Genomic DNA, 20,240 nt, shown 5'->3' on the forward strand with positions numbered 1-20,240 from the left:
GAGGAGTGGCTCAGTGGCTGAGGGGCTGGAGGAGTGGCTCAGTGGCTAAGACCACTTACTGCTCTTGCAGAGAACCCAAGTTTGGCTCTTAGCACCCATGTTGGGTGCTCACAACTACCTGTAACTCCAGCTCCAGGGGATCCAACACTTCTTTCTGACCTATACTGGCATTTCTAGTTCTGTACTCATACATAGCCACCCCCACACAAGGACACAGAATTAAAAATAACATAAATCTTTTGAATGAAGAATTAAAAAAAGTGAAACAGAAACGAGGTTAAAAAATTGTTTTGTGGGGCTGGAGAGATGGCTCAGTGGTTAAGAGCACTGACTGCTCTTCCAGAGATCCTGAGGTTAATTCCCAGCAACCACATGGTGGCTCACAACCATCTGTAATGGGATCTGATGCCTTCTGGTGTGTCTGAAGACAGTGACAGCGTACTCATATGCATAAAATAAATAAATCTTTAATTTTTAAAAAATTATGTCAAACTCAGGCAAGGTAGCACATGTCTAAAATCCCAGTACTTGGGAATGGAGGCAGGAAGGCTGGCTGACAGGACCTGAAGGCCAGCTGTACATAGTGAGTACAGGGCCAGCCTGGGCTAGACAGCAAGACACTGTTTCAAACACAACACAACAAAAATGTAAAAAAAAAAAAGTATATGGCTTAGGGTTCTATTTACTAATAGTAGGAGAAGGGTGGGAAGGGCACACACTAAGGAGAGTGGTTGTTATCCCGGGATAGAGAATGTGAGGCCAGGAAAAAGGGTGTAGGAAGCTGACTGAAACTGTAGCAATACTGGGCTGTTCATTCAACTCCTGGTAATTTTCTTTCTCTTTCTTTTGTTTATGTATCCTGGGCTGATGGTTTCTGGACAGCCTGTGTCTCTCGGCAACCATTGGCCGCACTTTCCTTTGGCTTCCTTCACTCTCTTGCCCAGAAGTTCAGCCTGTTTTGTTCTGCCTCCTTGTTGTCTCTTCAGAGTGTTACGTCAGTGTTTGTGCTGCAGGACATGGCATGACAAGTTGCCCCAGATAGGGTGCTTGGTCCTGGGCTCCTTATCTTTCTTGTTTAAGAGTTATTCTAACAACATATTGGTGGACATAATCTTCTCTAGAAAGACTGAAAAAATTGGATTCTTCTAGTTCTTTCAGATCCTGACCATTGGTGTACAGTAGTATCTGTCTCAGTCTCTCTCTCTCTCTCTCTCTCTCTCTCTCTCTCTCTCTCTCTCTTTCTCTCTCTCTCTCTCTTTCTCTCTCTCTCTCTCTTTCTTTCTTTCTCTCTTCTTCTCCTCTTCTTAACATATATATGACAAGTATATATAATATATAGTATATGTAAATATAGTATATATAATAAATAATTAACTAATTTTGATATTTCAAGACAGGGTTTCCCTGTGTAATTCTGGCTATTTTGGAACTCATTCTAGACTGGCCTTGAACTCACAGATCTGTCTGCCTCTGCTTGGATTAAAGGGATGTGCCACCACATCTGCTGCCGCCGTCAGTGCTGCCACTGCCTCTTTCTCTTCCTTTTCTCCTTCTTCTTCCTGCTTCTTCACCTCCATCTTTTCTTCTTCCTCCTCTTCTTCCTCCTCTTTTTCATCCTCTCCTCCTCCTTCTTCCTCTTCCTCTTCTTTTTCAATTACTAAGTTGGAAGCACTCAGACTGACATCCACAGTGTACCAGACTGTACATCCGTTCTCCAGTTCTCAATGGCCTATAACGAGAATGCTCCTCACTCAAGAGCAGGTACACTCTGCTGTGGGTCAAGATCCTTCATGGGAAAACCTTATCTGTCATTCCCACCGCTGACTTGAACCATACAACCCTTCCACTCTTCACCAGAGCATCAGCAGCTACTTCTGTGACCCCAACCTTCTCACAGTCTGGAGTCTGTGCTCTCCATCCCCTTCAAGGAACTTTATACCCATGGTGGCTGGGAAGGGAAGATGCAGATTCATCTTGATATGGCCAACCATTTAGAAGGTGCCATTAAAAAACAAGCTTTTTTTTTAATGTGTATGCGTGAATGCCTTTGTGTATGTAAGCATACTTTAACAAATGCAATAAAATAAATACAATAAAAAGCATGATAGTAAACCAGCCATGGCAATGCAGGCCTTTAATTCCAGCACTCAGGAGGCAGAGGCAGGCAGATCTCTTGAGTTCGAGGCCAGCCTGGTCTACAAAGTGAGTTTCAGGACAGCCAGGAATATACAGAGGAATGGTCTCATAAAAAATTAGCAACAATAAAAGGACTACAATAAAATAAAAATAAATAAAGTAATAAAAATATAAGAAGTGTGCTGTGTGGCGTCTTAGGTGACACAGAGCTGGCATAGGTCACGGAGGACAATGTGCTTTTCAGTAAGTATGTCTAGTACCTGTAATCCCTTGACAATTATAAATAATGACAAGAATAACCTTAAGCCATATTATAGTGTGTTCTAAGTATAGACATGTCCTTAGCTCAGGATCTAGCACCAGCACTCTTGAAAGAGTGTCCCCTTTAAGGCTAGGCTTGTGACTCAGTGCTAGACTGTCTAACTAGTATTTGCAAGCCAAAATAAAAAAAAAATCAGTTTTAAGCTTTACAAAATCAAGAATACAGAAAAAGAATGAACACACACACACACACATGTGCACACATTCATACACTCACACTTAGCAGAAGACACCCTGAGGAAGTAGAATGACCCTAAAGATACAGGTCCCTGAAATAATTATAACTAAGAATGGTATTCAGAATACGTAAGAACCACTATGCTTTAAAAGGAAAAAAAGGGAACAAAATGGCAGAGAAGCAGAGAAGCTTCAAGTGGGTACAACCAGGGGATGTAGTTCAGTTAGGCCAGGGTCATTTAGGGGCTTTTTGAAGATGCTTAAGAAAATATATGTGGGGACTGAAGAAATGGGTAAGAAGTTAAGAGTACTGGCTGCTCTTCCAAAGGTCCTGAGTTCAGTTCCCAGCAACCACATGGTGGCTCACAACCATCTGTAATGGGATCTGATGCCCTCTTCTGGCATGCGGGTATATATGCAGGCAAAGCGCTGTATATGTAATAAATGAAAATAAATAAACAAATCTTTTTTTAAAAAAAGAAAATATATGTGATGAATTAAACAAATTAGAAAACAAATAATCAGTGGCCAAATAAGGGTAATTCTTTTCTCCAGTTTTAAAATCTGATAAAAGCCCAGGACAAGGTTATGAAACCATTATAAAGGAATCAGGTCATTATGAATTGACTTGCTTATATCAAGAATATGTTCTCCTTGCATTTTGAAAGTAGCACCTTAAATAGTAATAAGATAAATCAATAGTAGTTGTCAATATAAATACGATAAAATGATATAAATGCATAGATTCTTAATAGTTTAGTCAATGGACCAAGAAGTACTGTAAGACAAATACCATTTCTTCATAATATCATACTAACTGGAGACAGAAACAAATGGGTACTCTGTCTTGCTGCCATCATCAGAGTGTTGTGCTGGGTAGAGCAGGATATGGCTCAGTAATGGTTCTCATGAGTAGTCAGTGGTCATCAATGATGACAATTGTCAGTTGGGCATGGTATCATGAGAAAGGCAGTATCACAGGCCTCTTAAGATGAGATGGAGGGTGGGAGGGGTTATACGGGTCATGCATTTGAAGCAACTGAGTTGGAATTTATTAGCACAAATCTGCTGACCTCGGCACCGGCCTCTTTAACCACTGAAGTTACAGCCATAGCAACCTCGCTACCAATGTGTGTGGTATCTTCAGAAGGCTTAGGGGGTTGCAACAGGAAGAACATAGTTACCTCGATAAGCAAATTATGTGGTTCCGGGGCATGGATTGCCAAAGTGGGAGGGGGTGAGGTTGGTGGCTGAACCCCAAGGCTGAATTCCTTTGAAAATAGAATCCCACTTACATTTTATCTATCTTAATTTGGAGACTTTTTTTTTTTGTGTGTGTGTGTGTGATGAGTTACACAAATTAGAAAATAGATATCAGTCTTGTTGGGTCATCCTGTAATTTCAGCCACTTAATGGACTGGGTACAGGGAGTACAATTTCAAGGCTTTCCTAGGCTTCATAACAAGATGAGACATCTCATTAAAAAACAAATTGGCAGCCAGGCAGTGGTGGTGCACACCTTTAATCTCAGCACTTGGGAGGCAGAGGCAGGCGGATTTCTGAGTTCGAGGCCAGCCTGGTCTACAGAGTTGAGTCCAGGACAGCCAGGGCTATACAGAGAAACTCTGTCTTGAAAAACAAAACAAAACAAACAAACAAACAAAAACCAAATTGGCAAGAAGCAATAAAAACTCCTTTTTGGGGGCCCCCCCCCCCCCATTGTAGCTCTCTATTAAAGGTTTTGGCCTTCAGAGCCTGAGACAGGCCTCTTGCTGTTGATGACATCCAAGGCCATGCTTAGTTGGAAGACTCTGGGTGAGAACCTGCATCCTTTACACAGGATCAAGACTTGAAAATTTTTTTGTTTACTCTTTCTTAGCTGTGGGTCTTGGCTATGCAGCGATTATTTGAAATACTCTGAGGGGGTCATCTATATTTCAACGGGCACACCCTCATTCACAAAACTAGAGATTTCTTTTTGGAATATGTGAGTGGATCAGTTTATATAATTTTCAGAGATTTCAAAAATAGCTTCCTTAGGGATTGCTACTCTGAAGCCCAGGTAGAGCATAATGGAAAAAAACCACCTGGTCGGGATACAATAAGCTTTTTAATTACACACTGGGTAGCTCTGCCAAGTTGCAAACATAAAAATAGCTAAGTTCTGGATGGTGTAATGTACGCACTTGCTGGCACAAGACATTTTGGAGGAAATCTACTTTGATGTCTCCATATTTATAGTGAAAGATGAAAAATTACCAAATGGAATTTATTCTATCAATATGAAATAAAATCTACTAAATAGAATGTTACAGGAGCCCTGAAGAGGGAGTGGAATTCCGTCAAGAAAGCGCCCTGGGTGCTTCCACTGAGGAAGTGAAAGGTTCATTTTAGAGGAGGAACTGACTTTTCTAAGCAGAATAAAAGGGCATACGTATTCCAAAGGAGGGAATGGGGAACAAGAAGAGGAAAGGTGTCCCGTGGAGAACATGAAAACAACTCAGGGTAAATGTCTTAGTTAGGGTTTCACTACTGTGAACAGATACCATGAGCAAGGCAACTCTTATAAGGACATTTAATTGGGGGCTGGCTTACAGGTTCAGAGGTTCAGCCCATTATCATCAAGGTGATATGGTGAAGGGAACATGGCAGCATCCAGGCAGGCATGGTGGAGGAGGAGTTGAGAGTTCTACATCTTCATCTGAAGCTGTTAGCAGAATATTGGCTTCCAGGCAGCTAGGATGAGGGTCTTAAAACTCACACCCACAGTGCCACACCTACTCCAACAAGGACACACCCACTCCAACAAGGATACACCCACTCCAACAAGGACACACCTACTTCAACAAGGCCATGCCCACTCCAACAAGGACACATCTTCTGATAGTGCCACTCCCTGGGCCAAGCATATACAAACCATAACAGTAAGCTTGTCCTTAGTTGTGTGGGAATTATTGTCTCAAAATGAGTGATTTCTGTGTTCAACAGGATCAGTTTTCTTTTTCAGATTGACGATTACCCAGAATTTCTGAGTTCACCAGACAGAGAGATCAACCAGCACATTCGGATTGTCTATTCTTCAACGGTCTTGAAAAAGCAGCGTGGAAAACCGAAAGGTGTTGGGAAATTCCTATTTCCAGCTCACCACAGCAACGCTAACAAAAAAGGTATGTGGTACATTGCATAATTTTTTTTCTTTTGAGACAAGGTTTCTCTGCCCTTTGATACCTATAGATTTAGAAAAATAAATTCTGGTGAAGAAGTATTGAGGTTTATAAACCTGGGTCTGGACTATCCAGTGGCTATCTTTTGAGTCTTGGGCCTCCCATTATGAAAGGGTGGTCATTTAACAGCATTTGTTCATCAAGAATACTTTTTGAACCATGTGGTGCCCATGCCTGTGACGTCAGCACTTGGACTGGTGAGGCAGGAGAATTACAAGCTCAAGACACGTGCCCATCTAAAAGAAGGAATAGAAAAACAAGGGAGGAACATTGCCGATGACCTGTCCCTAGCTGTAGGAAAAGAGATAAAAGCATGCTGTATTAAGGACCTTTGCGATAGGATCCATAGTACCTAGGACTAAGGTTAATTCTGGCCATAGCGGTGAGTGGGATTGATAGCCAAGAAGCAGAGTTGGGTCACTGGATAGAAAACAACTCAGAGGAAGCACTGAAGTCATGGGTATTCAGGCTAATTTGACCAAACAGGATTCTTGCTGAAGTCAGGCCTGGGCAGTCAGATGTTACCTGGGAACATAAAGAAGATAAGGAAGGTACCATATATAGGACGTGGGGCATCCTGGGCTGCTTTGTTTGCTTTGAGATAATGCTTGCTGTATAGCTCAGGTTTGTGGTTGAAAATTCTCACTGGGCTTACAGAAGATCCGGATTCAGTTCCCAGCACCCATAGGTGACTCACAGCCATCTGTGACTCCAGACCCAGCACCCTCTTCTGACCTCCGTGGGCACTGGGCACAGAGGTGATACATATACATACATGTAGGCAAAACATTTATACACATTAAATAAGTAAACAAAAGGACTGCATCCTTAATGTTGAAGGAAAGGTGGGAAATGAAGGTCTGAGATGCCCATGGAGAGGCCCTTCTTCAGGCACCCAAGTAGAGTAGCCATTCACTGTCCACTGGTCTTCACTCCAAGCCAGAATGAGGGCCTTCCCAAGTATCAGACAGCTACACAGTAGAAGGAAGGTGCGTGATGTTTTTCCCTTTAATGGACCAGCAGCCTTGCTCCTGGATAGCTACAGCATGGAAACTGTTTGTACCAGGCCTCATTAGCAGGGTTATGAAATCCCTGGCCGCTCACCGGTCTCTTGTCACACTAATTAGGATATCTAACTGGTGTTGGTGGCCTCAAATGCATTCTCAAGCTGCCCACATGCGTCGTTTTCTTGGCTCTTTTTCAACAGGGACAGGAACATGAAAACATACGGAAAGAATCCAGTGAAATGCATTTAAAGTTTAAAGGAACTGGAATTCCTAGAAACTTTGCAAATGGTATAGAACAGTGGAGAATTTATGTTGTGTACCTCTGTGTGGCTAGTCACGGGATCCCTTCTGTCATCTAGTCTTTACTTTCAGATAATTCAAAGGTATCATCAGAGACGTGTTTCTGCAGGCTGGCCTTGAACTCACAGAGATTCACCTGCCTCTGCCTCCTAAGTGTTGGGATTAGAGGTGTGCACCTCCATTCTTGCCCACCTCACCTGACATTTTCCTTTGAAATAGAATTCTTCTCTTACCACAAGAAGTGATAATACACACACAAGATAAAAGCTTTTTACCCTTTCTATCAGGATAACAATGACACACTCTGTGTTTTCCGTTGAGGTAAACTATTGGGTTAGAGCATCCTTTTATATGTAGGATACTGTGGTTTACCTCTTAGGTAATGTGGTCCTTAGTAATGTGATTCTAAAGTAAGGGCTCACACCTGTTTGACCAGCTGTGTCAAAACAGTCATTACCAAAATCTTTGATGTTAATGATAACATCACATCTAGAGAAGAAGCAAGCATTAGCCACCGAGATGTTAAATAAAGGTAATTATTAGGACTGACTTCAAACCTCTCGGGAGAAAGCCCAGGGAATATTTTTACCATGTGCCAAAGTTGTCCACTCTCTCGTCAACATGATCATCTGAACAAGGGAAACGCAACATGCAAATAGTTTGTAATTAAAAATACTTGCTTTAAGTCATCATGCGGGGTTATTAGACCCAGCTTTTCCAGAGATATAAAGAAAAAGTCGTTTTTTCCTCATGAACATATATGTGTCTTTCTGTGGGCCCCAGTCAGCACTTTGGATTTTCTGTGTTTAGATGCACAGTGGTTATTAAATGTGGTGTCAGTCCGCTTTTCTTCACTGCACGGTACCTGAAATAAATGAACACAGAGGAAGGGGTTAGCTCAGGAAGGGTTAGCTCGGCTCACACGTCTGTCACACATCTGTCCGAGGCTACTTGGTCCTGTGGTTTTGGGCTTTGGCACAGCAGCATGGGTTGGAAGGGAATATGACAGAGCAATGATCTGGGTTCCCGAAAGAAAGACACGCACATAGCTTTTATATTTTGATATGTCCAAAACAGCTCAATGTCTGGGCCTCTTCCTAACCTCCACGGAGCTAATCTACCTCCCTCCGACATTCCCAAATTATCATTTACTAAATCCTATATTCCATCTTGGCTGCCCTAGACCCAGATGTGCAGTGCTCTTGGGTCTCTACTCCCCTGCTCCTACATGGTGGCTATGCTCTCTGTCCTGCATCTCCTCGGGTGTGGCGTGGTGCTTTTCTTCACCTTCTCCTTCCTTCTTCCAGCATGCTAGATTTCCTTCTCTGATCCCTTGCTGGGAATCCTAAGTCCCGCCTCTATCTGGCCTAGTCCAGCCATTGGCTGCCAGCTACCTTTTTTTTTTTTTAACAAGTCAGAACCAACTGGGGGGCAGGGTCCCTCAGTATCTTCCTTGTGGGCTTGCTTTCATTTACTTCTTCCTGGCCCCTACCCTGTGGGAGTTCTACCACCTTCCGGAAGTGATGCGGAATTGGGAGTAAGCCCCTGGGAGACATCACAGCACCAACTGTAGCAAACTACAGGAACAAAACCAATGCCAACAGTGGTGACGAGAAACTTCCGAAGCTCTGGACTAGATTGGACCAAGAATTACTTTGTTTTAGGTTCATTCTAGAACACTGTCAGTACGAAAATTTACTTGAGTCATGGATGTGTTTTATAACTGATTGAGTTATGTCCAACACTGACACATTTAGCCATAGACCAGGAGTGCTGTTGAGCAACTGAATTTCAGTTTGGGTTTAAACAGCTTCATGTGACGAGTGGTTATTGTCATAGTTCTAGAACCACAGAGGACACTTTAGCGATTTAAAGAAAAACAAGCTAATCCCCAAAGCAGAATAGAATATAATGTAAGGAAATGGAACAGAAGAAGGAGGTGTGGCGGGACATTCTTGTCATCCCTCCACCTGGGAGGTAGAGGCAGGGGGATCAGGAATGAAAGGTTATCATCACCTGCATAGTGAGTGTGAGGCAGCCTCTGCTACAGGAAACTGTTTTAAAAAACAAAAGCAAACAAAACAACACAAAAACAAATAAGAAGGAAGTTCGCCCAGCCAGCAAGCAGCACCTATCTGTAACCCAGCACTGAGGAGGCAGCAATTAGAGGAAAGATGATCAATACAAGTTCAAGGTCAGCCTGGTCTTTGTAGCAAGTTCCAGGCCAGCAAGGAACATAGAGAAACAAGAGCAAAAATAATAGAAATGGAATAAAAAATGTGTATGAATCTGTATCTTAGGGTTTTATTACTATGAAGAGACACCATGACCAAGGCAACTCTTATGAAGGACATTTCATTGGGGCTGGCTTACAGTTTCAGAGGATCAGTCCATTGTCATCTTGGTGGGAAGTATGGCAGTGTGCAGGCAGACTTGGTACTGGAGAAGCCAAGAGTTCTATATCTTGATCCAAAGGCAGCCAGAAGACTCTACACAAACTGAGTGGAGCTTAAGCCTCAAAACCCACCTCCACAGTGACACCCTTACTCCAATAAGGTCACACCTACTCCAACAAAGCCATGCCTACTCCATCAAGGCCACACCTACTTCAACAAGACCACACCTCCTAATAGTGCCACTAGCTGGGCCAAGCATATTCAAACCACCACAATCTATATTTGTACAAACACACACAAGCACACACAAACACACACACTTATATGTAAGCTAAAACCTAGAATATTTCCTAAAGCTAAAGATGCAGGGGAGTGGGGTGGGATCTAAAAGAAAAGGCATCAGGGAGTCTCTCAGGTTTGTGTAATTCAACTTGAACGTCTTCATAGGAAGAGGATTTTTTTTTTCCAGTATAAAATCTCTTGCAATAGAGAAAGCAGATTTGTTCTGTAGTCTGGTTTCATTTCTGTTTCTGTGATAATATAAAATGACAGAAAACAGCTTAGGGGGAAAGGGGCTTATTGTCTTATAGTTCTAGGTTACAGCCCCTCATGGTGAGAAAGTAAAGGCAGGAACTTGAAGCAGGTAGTTACATCTGCAGGCAAGGGCAGAGAGAAGATGAATGCATGCCTGCCTATGTCTGGATTACTTTTTTCCTTTTTTAAGTTAAGGATCTAAACCCAGGGAACAATCTGCCAACAATGGGGACATTTTCCTTCATCAACTGATGTATCAAGATGGTTTTCCACAGATATTCTCACAGGCCAGCCTGGTCTAGAAAACCCTTCATTCAGACTTTCTTCCAGATGATTCTGTTTTATGTCAAGTTGACAGCCAAAACTAGTTATCACATAGTGTCTTCTAAAAAGTGTGTGTGTGTGTATGTGTGTGCGTGTGCTTGGGACTTTTTGTACAAGTCTATGTATGTGTAACATGCACATGTTTCTGTGGGTGCATGCATGTGTACTCGTGCATGTTGAGACTAGAGATCTGGTCATGTGTCTTCCATGGCTGCTCTCACACAACATTTTGAGACACGCTCTCTCACTGAACCTGGAGCTCATGGTGCAGCTAAGTTGGCTGGCCAATGCATTCCCTGGATCCTCCTCCTAACCCCTACCCCAGTGCTAGAGTCTCAGACACATGCCACTAGCCCCAACTTTTACATGGACCCTGGGAATCCGATCCCAGGTTCTGGTGTGGCGAGTACTTGACTACCTGAGCCATCTCCCAGTCTGCTGACAAATGTTTTCAGCTGGGTAGCATTCTGAACGTCCCATCTGAAATCCCCTGGGCTAGCTGACCATGGTGTCTAAGCCATTTGCCCTAGAGAATGGAATCCCTTCAGGCTTTAGTTATTTTTGCCTTTACCCACACTCCAGTACCAGTTGTCTAGGAGATTAGGTGTTCTGTCAGCTATAGAAGCAAGCTGAGTCCTACTCACGCCTGGGGAAGAGGTGCAGTCTCCTTGTCCTCTTGCAAATGAAGACCTCTGGCCAACATAGAGTCACATTGGCCCTAGGGTTTTTGTGTCACTACCCTCTAAGAACATTAGGTCTTCATAGACTCAAATTATTTAATTAATGACCACGTTATTATTATTATTATTATTATTATTATTATTATTTTGTTTTAAAGTCAAGCAAGAGAATAACGGCCCTACCTTTTGGAGAAGAAAAGTTTCTAGGAGTCTGAATGAATCCTCTCTCCGGTAAGATTATTTTAACTTGCTGATCAAAACTTATTTTATGTTGTGGTTTTTAAAAATACATTTATATACATTGTATGTGTGGTGTGCTCACTGCATGCATGCAACAGTGTAACAGTGTGTGCAACAGTGTAACAGCATGCATTTGGAGTTTAGAGATACCTTGCAAGAGTAGGTTCTCACCTACCGCATGGGTTCTGGGGATCAAAGTCAGGTCATCAGCCTTGGTGGTCAGTACCTTTGCCTGCTAAGCCATCTCTCTAGCCCTCATTTTTTTCTTCTAAATAAACTTTTCTAATACTTGCTTTAGATTTGTTCTGTGCATCTCATATATAAAAGTGAAAAAAAGTATTTTGAAAATTTTTTTCCCAAATTAAAATCCAGGTAGCTAAAGTAACACAATGCGATTTATGTTTTCATTTTTATGGAAAAATTCAATGTCACAATGTAAATGAATAGTTGATTAAAATTGAACTAAAATTAATTATTGGCTGGGTGGTGGTGGCATATGCCTTTATATCCAGATAGCGAAAGGCAAGTGCAAGAACATAAGCATCAGCAACCCAGGGTACTTGGTATCCCAGTACTCTGGAGGCAGAGGTAGTCAGATCTCTATGAGTTTGGGGCCAGCCTGGTCTACAAAAAAAGTTACAGGACAGCCAGGGCTACACAGAGAAACCCTGTCTCAAACAAACAAACAAACAAACAAACAAACAAAAATTTATTGACAGTGAACTCTGTGTAGAGCAAAATGTTGGAACTTAACATTTTTTGTTTGTTTGTTTGTTTTGTTTTGTTTTTTTTCCTTTTGGGATGGGGTCTCGAATAGTGAAGGCAGGCCTCTAACTAACTCACTGTGTAGCTGAGGATGACCTTGTATTCCTGATCGCCCATCTTTACTCACTAATGTGTGACTTACAGGCCAAAGCCACCACACATTTTTTTTTAAAATGCTGAGATGCTGAGAATCAATCTCGGGGCTTTGAGCATTTGAGGTAAGCCCTCCTCCAAATGGACTAGCCCCGAGCCTTATAACGGATATAAAAGTAAGGCATGATTCGTGTCCTTGAGAAGCCTAACAAGGCTATAACATTTGCCTGGACTTGTGTAGTGGTACATATGCTAGGTGCCCGAAGTGAGGTGAAGCAATTTGTCTAACAGGTGATTTGTTTTGTTGTTGTTTTTTGTTTTCTTTTGTTTGTTTTTGAGACAGGGTTTCTCTGCATAGCCCTGGCTGTTTGGAACTCACTCTATAGACCAGCCTGGCCTTGAACTCACAGAGATCTTTCTGCCTCTACCTTCCAGTACTGGGACTTAAGGTGTGTGCCGCCTCTGCCCAGCCCTGAGAGATTTATTCATTTATTAATTTTTTGTTTTTCGAGACAGGGTTTCTCTGTGTAGCCCTGGCTGTCCTGGAACTCACTCTGTAGACCAGGCTAGCCTCGAACTCTCAAACTCAGAAATCTACCTGCCTCTGCCTCCCAAGTGCTGGGATTAACGGCGTGCACCACCACCACCCGGAGCTCTGAGAGATTTAAAGTGGGGAAAATTAAATTAATTTGTGGGAGAGAGGAAGATTCCAGGTGACAGTTGATAAGAGATAGTTCATGAGGAGATTCGGCCATCAAGGACACTGGATGTGAAGACTGAGGCAGGTGATACATGGAACATAGGAGGACTGTGTGGTGCCTCAACTTGGTATACCCGGCGTTTTAGTTAGAAGGTTTCCAATGCTGTGAAGAGACACCATGACCAAGGCAGCTTTTATAAAAGAAAACATTCAGCTAAGGCTGGTTTATAGTTTCATCATGGTGGGAAACATGGCAGCATCCAGGCAGACATGATGCTGGAGAAGGAGCCAAGAGTTCCACATCTTGAGGCAGCAGAAAGAGACTGTGTGTCACACTGGGCATAGCTTGAACATAGGAGACCTCAAAGCCCACCCCCACAATGACAGATTCCCTCCAGCAAGGCCACACCTCCTCCAACAAGGCCACACCCCTGGCAAGGCCACACCTCCTCCAACAAGGCCACACCTCCTCCAACAAGGCCACACCTCCTCCAACAAAGCCACACCCCTCCAGCAAGGCCACACCTCCTCCAACAAAGCCACACCCCATAGCAGTGCCACTCCCCATGGACCAAGCATTCAAACACATGAGTCTGTGGGGGCCGTTCTTACTCAAACCACCACAGGCTTGTTACCTAGACTTATGAACCAAATAAGCCCTTTCCATCCCTTAGTTGCTTTTGATCATGATATTTATCACAACAACAGAGAAGAAAAGTACTACAGGATACAAGCAGTTTTGAGTGGCCTCAAAATAGAACAGGAAGATAAAATTGGGCTCATCCTTTGGAAAGCTTTTTACAAAATGATTGACTTTACTTTTTACTTGTCTGTGTGTCTGTGTGTCTGTGTGTGTTCCTGTGGGGTTTGGTACTGGTGGCTCCCTGTGTGGGGGTCACAGCACTCTGTCTGCTCTGATGTTTGTCCGTCAGCTTCATTTTCTCTCAGTGAATCCCATAGACTTCACAGGGGAGCAGAGTTGGAAATTCACATTTTACAGCTCCTGAACATGGGACTGTTCACGTCTTCCGTTAAAAATTTTAAAAATCCCAGAGAAGTGGGATCGATGACAGTCCTACCAGAGCAGATACTTTGCCATTGAAAAGTACTCGGCAGCCAGGGGGCCAGAGTCTCTGAGAACACTGTAGCTTGTGTATCCCACAAGTGCCATCCAGGAGGAGTTTCTAAATAAAGGACGTGAGGGCAGCGTTGAGTCTCCTCTCTGAGAGCGTTCTCGACGTGTCATCTCCATAATTAAACATCAGAAGTCTAACCAAAAGGCAAGGAGGATGGCCGATGGGATACACACAAGGGCCACGCCCACGGAACATGCACAGGCAGATCTCGGCAGAGCCTCTCAGATGTGAGGCTGAAGCCTAGGTAGGAGAAGCTGCGGGTCAGAAGACGGAAACTCCTGCCTCGGGACATGGGATGCATAAGTGAGATTACTCTTCACGATAGTAAATAAACAACAGGCATAAGCACCGGAGGGTTGGAAAACAGACTCAGTGGTGATCTCTGATGATGAGATTAGTACTCAGGTTTCTCTCTCCTTAGGGTGACTTCACTAGTGGACGGGTCCGTGTATTCCAAAGAGCTTACAGGGAGACATTTCACTGTTAAAAACTCACTTGCATGTACAAGTGAGCGTATCTCTATGGGGGTGTGTGCCCTGGGGGGGTGTGCCCTGGGATCTGTGGAGCGGGAGGATGCTGTCGGATACTCTGCTCCGTCATGTTCCATCTCACTCCTCTGAGTCCGGGTCTCTCACTTAAGGAGCTCAGCTGGTGACCAGCAAGCTTCAGGGATCCTCATGACTCTGTCCACTATCTCCTGAGATTCTGGAGAATCCTCCTGTCTTTGCCTTCAACCTTCTAACCTTCTGGAGATCCTTATGTCTCTGTCCCCCACCTCCTGAAATTCTGGGGGTCCTCTTGTCTCTGCTCCCTACCTTGTTAGCATTTTGTCTAAGCTCCGCCCAACAGTTGCCTGGCAACGGCCAGGTGTGCCTGACTCACTATAAGAGGGGCTGCTTGCCTACTCTGTTATCTCTGGCTTTTTTGCCTTCTTGCTCCCTCTCTGTTGTCCTCTCAGCCCTTCCCCCTCTCTTCCCATTCCCCTTCCCCCTTCTCTCTGCATGCTCAAGGCTGGCCTCTTCTCCTCCCCTCTCCCCTCTCCCCTCTCTTCCCCTCCTCCCCTCTCCCCTCTCCTCCCCTCTCCCCTCTCCTCCCCTCTTCCCTCTCCTCCCCTCTCCTCCCCTCTCCCCTCCCCCTCTCCCCTCTCCTCCCCTCTTCCCTCTCCTCCCCTCTCCCCTCCCCCTCTCCTCCCCTCTCCCCTCCCCTCTCCTCCCCTCTCCCCTCTTTCCTCTCCTCCCCTCTCCCCTCTCCCCTCTCCTCCCCTCTCCTCCTCTCTCCCCTCTCCTCCCCTCTCCCCTTTCCTGTCTCCCCCTCCCCTCCCCTCCCCTCCCCTCCCCTCTCCTCTTCTCTCCTCTCTTTCCCTGGTTCCTCAGGGGGAAGGGATGCCTCAGTATGGGTTCTCAGAGGCACCCCCTTCCTGCACACCTCACTATACATCCATCAAAACATATTCCTTCCCTCCTTATCTTGTTTATAAACACAACATACCTCATGATGTTCTGGGGGTTTTAACTCAGGTCCCAGGCTTGTGCACCAAGCATTCTTGCTTCTGAACCATCTCCTCAGCTTTTTTTTTTTTTTTTTTTAAGGAGGATTATCTTCTGACCGAGTTAAGTGTTCTGTAAACCTGGGAGTCAGGGGATTGGCAACCAAATTCTCCAATCGTTTGTTAATGGTTGGTTCAGGACAGCAGCCTCTCATTTTAGAACACCCGCCCTCCTAGGTGCAATTTCTAGAGACGCCACTTGAACGAGTCTGTAATGTCTGCGAGCTGAAGTCATGGGAGTTACAGCATGTGCCCCACGTTCTGTCTAAATTTGGAAAGTATGAAGTGTGACCCATGATCTCAGGTGATGTGAGACTGTAGTGTCTGACGTATGTGGGGCAACTTGAACTGCCAGAACACAAACCCCATGAGCGTGGAGATGTTCTGCCTTCTTGCTACTGTCCACTCTTGCTTCTTTTCTGAGGCTCCATGGTGAGCAAATCCTCCTTTAACCAAACAAACATTACAAAGCACGATAGGAGGAAAATGTCTATAGGACAGACATCACTGAAATAAGTAATGATGAAGGGGCTGAAGAAACGGCTCGCTGGGTAAGGAGGCTTGCTGTTCTTGCAGAGACCCAGAGTTTGGTTTCCAGCATCAGTGCTGGGTGGCCCACAGCTGCCTGTGGCTCCAGCTCCTTTGGTTCTGGTACCACCTTAGGGCATGTGTGGGTACCCACACATACATGCACATATACAGGTAAAAAAAAAAATAGAATAGATCTTTTGAAATAGAAATGGTGACAGTGGAAAACATTAACACCTCATCTCCCTTTCTCCTTGACAGCCGTAACGTCCCTTTCTTTATTCTAAGTGGTCCAGTAATGGCAAGCATCTTGGAGAAGGATAGGGTTTCTTTTTTCCCCTTTAATTTATACTGAATTTCCATAGTATTGCAGTAGCCAACGTGCTAAGTACGTAAAATCAGAAGACAGAGATTCAGCGATCATTGGAATCCAGCCACTATGTGAATGTCGAGTCTCCTTTGAGGACAAAGGCAGTGTTTGCTTTCTTCAGAGCATTGTTCCCAGCAGCTGCTTAAACCCTGAAACTCAACTCCTTGTACACAGCCTTGAGTATTTACAGCAAAGACCACGGTGGTGCAAGGGAAAGTGCCTTGTGACCGTTTCCTAACTTCCAGATGGATGCTACTATTGAGTTAAAATGGCTACTGCCTACATTTTAAACAAGTAACATTTCAGTTGTAGCCATGGACTTTAAGGTGTGGAGAAGTGTGCTGCGCCTATCACCCCGACCAGCAGGGAAGAAAGACTAGCACACCAGTTCCTTCCAGCAACAGTTTACTCAGGAGTTGCAAGTTACATGAAGCTTGAGGGTATGCCCCCAACCAGCCCGTGAGTGCAGCTTATATACCCTTAGTAGAGTTGCCCATGGGCCCATACCACGTCCTGCACCATCATAGGCCAGAGACTCATGACGAAAGATCAGGCTACCAGCAAGTCCGGCCTACTGGCTAAATACAGACTTGTTTACTCCAAAACGGCAAGGGCAAGCAGGCGCCATCTTTAGGGCGCGCGGCAGCTCTACAGAGAAGGAGCTGGCAATTGGAACCCAGAACAGTCAATAGTACTATACTGATAAGAATGCATTCCGTTTGTTTAAAATTAGCTTCAGAAATGGACTAGAGAGATGGCTCAGCAGTTGAGAGCACTGGCTGCTCTTACAGAGGACCCAGGTTCTATTCCCACCACCCACGAGGCAGCTCAGAACTGCCTGGAGCTCCAGTTCTAAAGGATCTGATGTCTCCTACTGTCTTACACTAGGCACATACGTGGTGCACAGACAGGCAGGTAAATCACCTATGTGCATATATATTGAAATATTAAATATTAAAAAAATGAACTATTAGTGCTAGGTGGCACACACCTCTAACCCCAGAATTAAACTCAGGAGGTAGAGGCAAGTAAATCTCTGAGTTCAAGGCCAGCCTTGTCTAGAGAATGAATTCCAAGACAGCCAGGACTACACAGAGAAACGCCATCTTGAAAAACAGAAAGAAACAAGCAAAGTCCTTTCAGTGAAAGTATTGGGACTCCAAGAAGGCCCAAAGTGTCCATTATTAAAAAAAAAAAATGCCTTTGTAGGATGTGGTCGTGCAGCAGCTTGTGGATCTCTTTAAGTTCAAGGTTAGCCTGGTCTACATAACAAGCTCTAAGCCAACCACTGCTACATAGGGAGACTCCGACACAAAATCCAAAACCATCACAAAACCCCCAAATTTAAAAAAAGATGATTCTTTGTATGACATTGGTAGGGTTTTATCTCTGAAAGAAGAACAGGGCAAGAGACAGCCACGCCCAGCTTCCGTGAGTAAGTGGTAATAGTAAGTCTATTAGTTACCCTCTCCAACGCCATGACGAAATACTTGGCAGACATGACCTAAGGAAGGAAGAATGTGTTATGGCTCATCGTTTTAGAAGTTGCGGCCAACCACATGAAGGGAAAAAACTCGCATGCAGGCAGCAGCTCGGGCCGCCCGCGGACCGTGTCAGTGGCAGAGTCCCGGAGCAGCTGCGAAGGCAGCCAATGGGGACACTGCAGTGCAGGCGGCCCGCAGACCGCAGGCAGGGTCCGAGAGGCTTTTCCATGAGTGGGATTCCCACATATGCGAGAAGGTCCCAAGCACAGAAGACACGTGTAGTCTGTGGAAGAAGCTTTATTATCCATGTTGTGAAAGTTGGATCTGGATGTGCGCCCCCGCCAAATGCCAGGAGGAGCCCTCTTATATGGGGAGTGGGAAAGAGGAGGGGCTAGGGAGGAGGAAACTTAATTAGCTATGTCCCCCGGTCTTTAGATAATTCATTAATATGTAAATCTCAAGGCAGAGGCCTGTTAGTCACGCCCTCTATCTGTGTCTTATGTGACTGACAGTATAGATTAAATGGATGATTAAATGAGATCGCATGTTAGGACCCTGGGTTCTAGGGGCGTGGCCAAACACCTGCAGTCTCGGGGTTCCAGGCCCATGTGAACCCAGGATGCCCTTCTACAGCCCGACAATCACAGAGGGAAAGGCACAGCAAAACGGCTCAGGTTTTGGTGATAGAAGTACGTTTTAGTGGCTGTTCACACTATGGTAGACCAAGAAACATAAAAGGAGGCCAGACCAGGGCCAGGTATGGCTTTCAAAGGCCTACTTATGTGACCTATGTCTACTATCCATACCCCATGGCCAAAAGGCTCTATAACTTTCAAAACGGTACATAGCTGGGAACTAAACACTTAAAAAAGACACTAGAGAGTCAAACCATAACAGAAAGTGGGATCTGGTCACTCCCTTCTCAGAACTAGCATCCTATTTACATGAAGTTAGCTGCTTTCCAAGTCATGACTTGATGCCACCGGTGGCTAGAGTCTCTTGGTTTTTCGCTGTTAAGTTCTCAATATTGGGCCGGGCGGTGGTGGCGCACGCCTTTAATCCCAGCACTTGGGAGGCAGAGACAGGCGGATTTCTAAGTTCGAGGCCAGCCTGGTCTACAGAGTGAGTTCCAGGACAGCCAGGGCTACATAGAAAAACCCCGTCTCGAAAAAAAAAAAAAACCCTCAATATCGTATTTTATACTCATTTTTATCCACAGGTCCCATCAGGAGGGCAGCGCTCCATTCAAGGACCCAACTCCCCATCCTTCAGACCCCAAGCAACTGTCCCCTGCAGGCCGAGGTACCTCCCGGCCTTTACCTACCCTCTCTAGTTGTCAGTCTGCGGCAGCTACTAGCATGCCTGCCTGCTCCCTGTCTCTCACACCAAACACAAAAGAACCCCAGGAGCTTCCAGATCCCAGAGACTCGCCAAGAGAAGGTTCTTTCAGGTTTGATGAGAACAAAAGTGAGTTTGGCGTAGGAAGTTCTCTTCCAGCCTCTCCTTTGCACAGCCGCCAGAGCCCAGAGAAGGAGGAGTCGGAACTTCACCTGTACATCATTTCTGCTACCTCGTCGATATTTCTGCACCTAAAGAGCTCGTGGAACAACTACATTATAGTAAGTGACTGAGGAAGCCAGCTCTGACCTCGGCGTGTTCGCTTCGGGTTTTTTCCTTTTGATTTGTTATTGTTTTTGTTTTATGTTTAAGGGCAAACGTGCTTTCCTGTCCTCTCGCTCCATTTCGGGGACTGGGCCTCAGCGTTTAGTAATGGTTGTGAGAGATAAGAATGCACCAGGCAAGTGAGGGCATTTTGTATCCAGGTGATTGCAACAAGGAGAAATGCTTATTAGCGAATAGTGTCTTGGGGGACTGGAGGGTTGGCTGGGTGGTTGAGACCACTGCTATTCTTGCAGAGGGTCTGGGTTCGATTCCCAGCATTCACTTGGTGTCTCACAACCATCTGTAGCACCAGTTCCAGGGCATCTGATGTCCTTTTCTGGCCTCCTTGGGAACTAGGCATGTATGTGGTATACATATATATATGTACATATATATATGTGTGTGTATATATATATATATGTAGGCAAGATGGTCGTATATACAAATGAATTAACAAAAGAAAGAAAGAGGGAAAGAAAGAAAGAAAGAAGAAAACTGTGTTAGGGAAAAGAGGAGGAACCTAGACTTTTTTTTTGTCTAAGTCTCTACGTCCCTTTTTCTTTCTCCCTCCCTCCCTCCCTCCCTCCCTCCCATCTAGACAACACCATCTTGCCTAC

The 20,240-nt window shown here is 44.7% G+C and overlaps 1 protein-coding gene across 1 annotated transcript in view; it reads left to right on the forward strand.

Annotated features, from left to right (window-relative positions):
- The window catches only part of CUNH12orf56 (chromosome unknown C12orf56 homolog), a 51,584-nt gene that overhangs the window by 6,904 nt on the left and 24,440 nt on the right, over nucleotides 1-20,240 (forward strand). Inside the window, exons 2-4 of the mRNA XM_028759121.1 lie at nucleotides 5,642-5,801; nucleotides 11,258-11,330; nucleotides 19,181-19,580. Coding sequence (XP_028614954.1) covers nucleotides 5,642-5,801; nucleotides 11,258-11,330; nucleotides 19,181-19,580 — 633 coding nt within the window. The remainder of the gene's footprint in view (nucleotides 1-5,641; nucleotides 5,802-11,257; nucleotides 11,331-19,180; nucleotides 19,581-20,240) is intronic.

The sequence above is a fragment of the Grammomys surdaster genome, unplaced genomic scaffold (genome assembly GCF_004785775.1).
Source record: "Grammomys surdaster isolate TR1022 unplaced genomic scaffold, NIH_TR_1.0 126271, whole genome shotgun sequence".
Taxonomy (NCBI): domain Eukaryota; kingdom Metazoa; phylum Chordata; class Mammalia; order Rodentia; family Muridae; genus Grammomys; species Grammomys surdaster.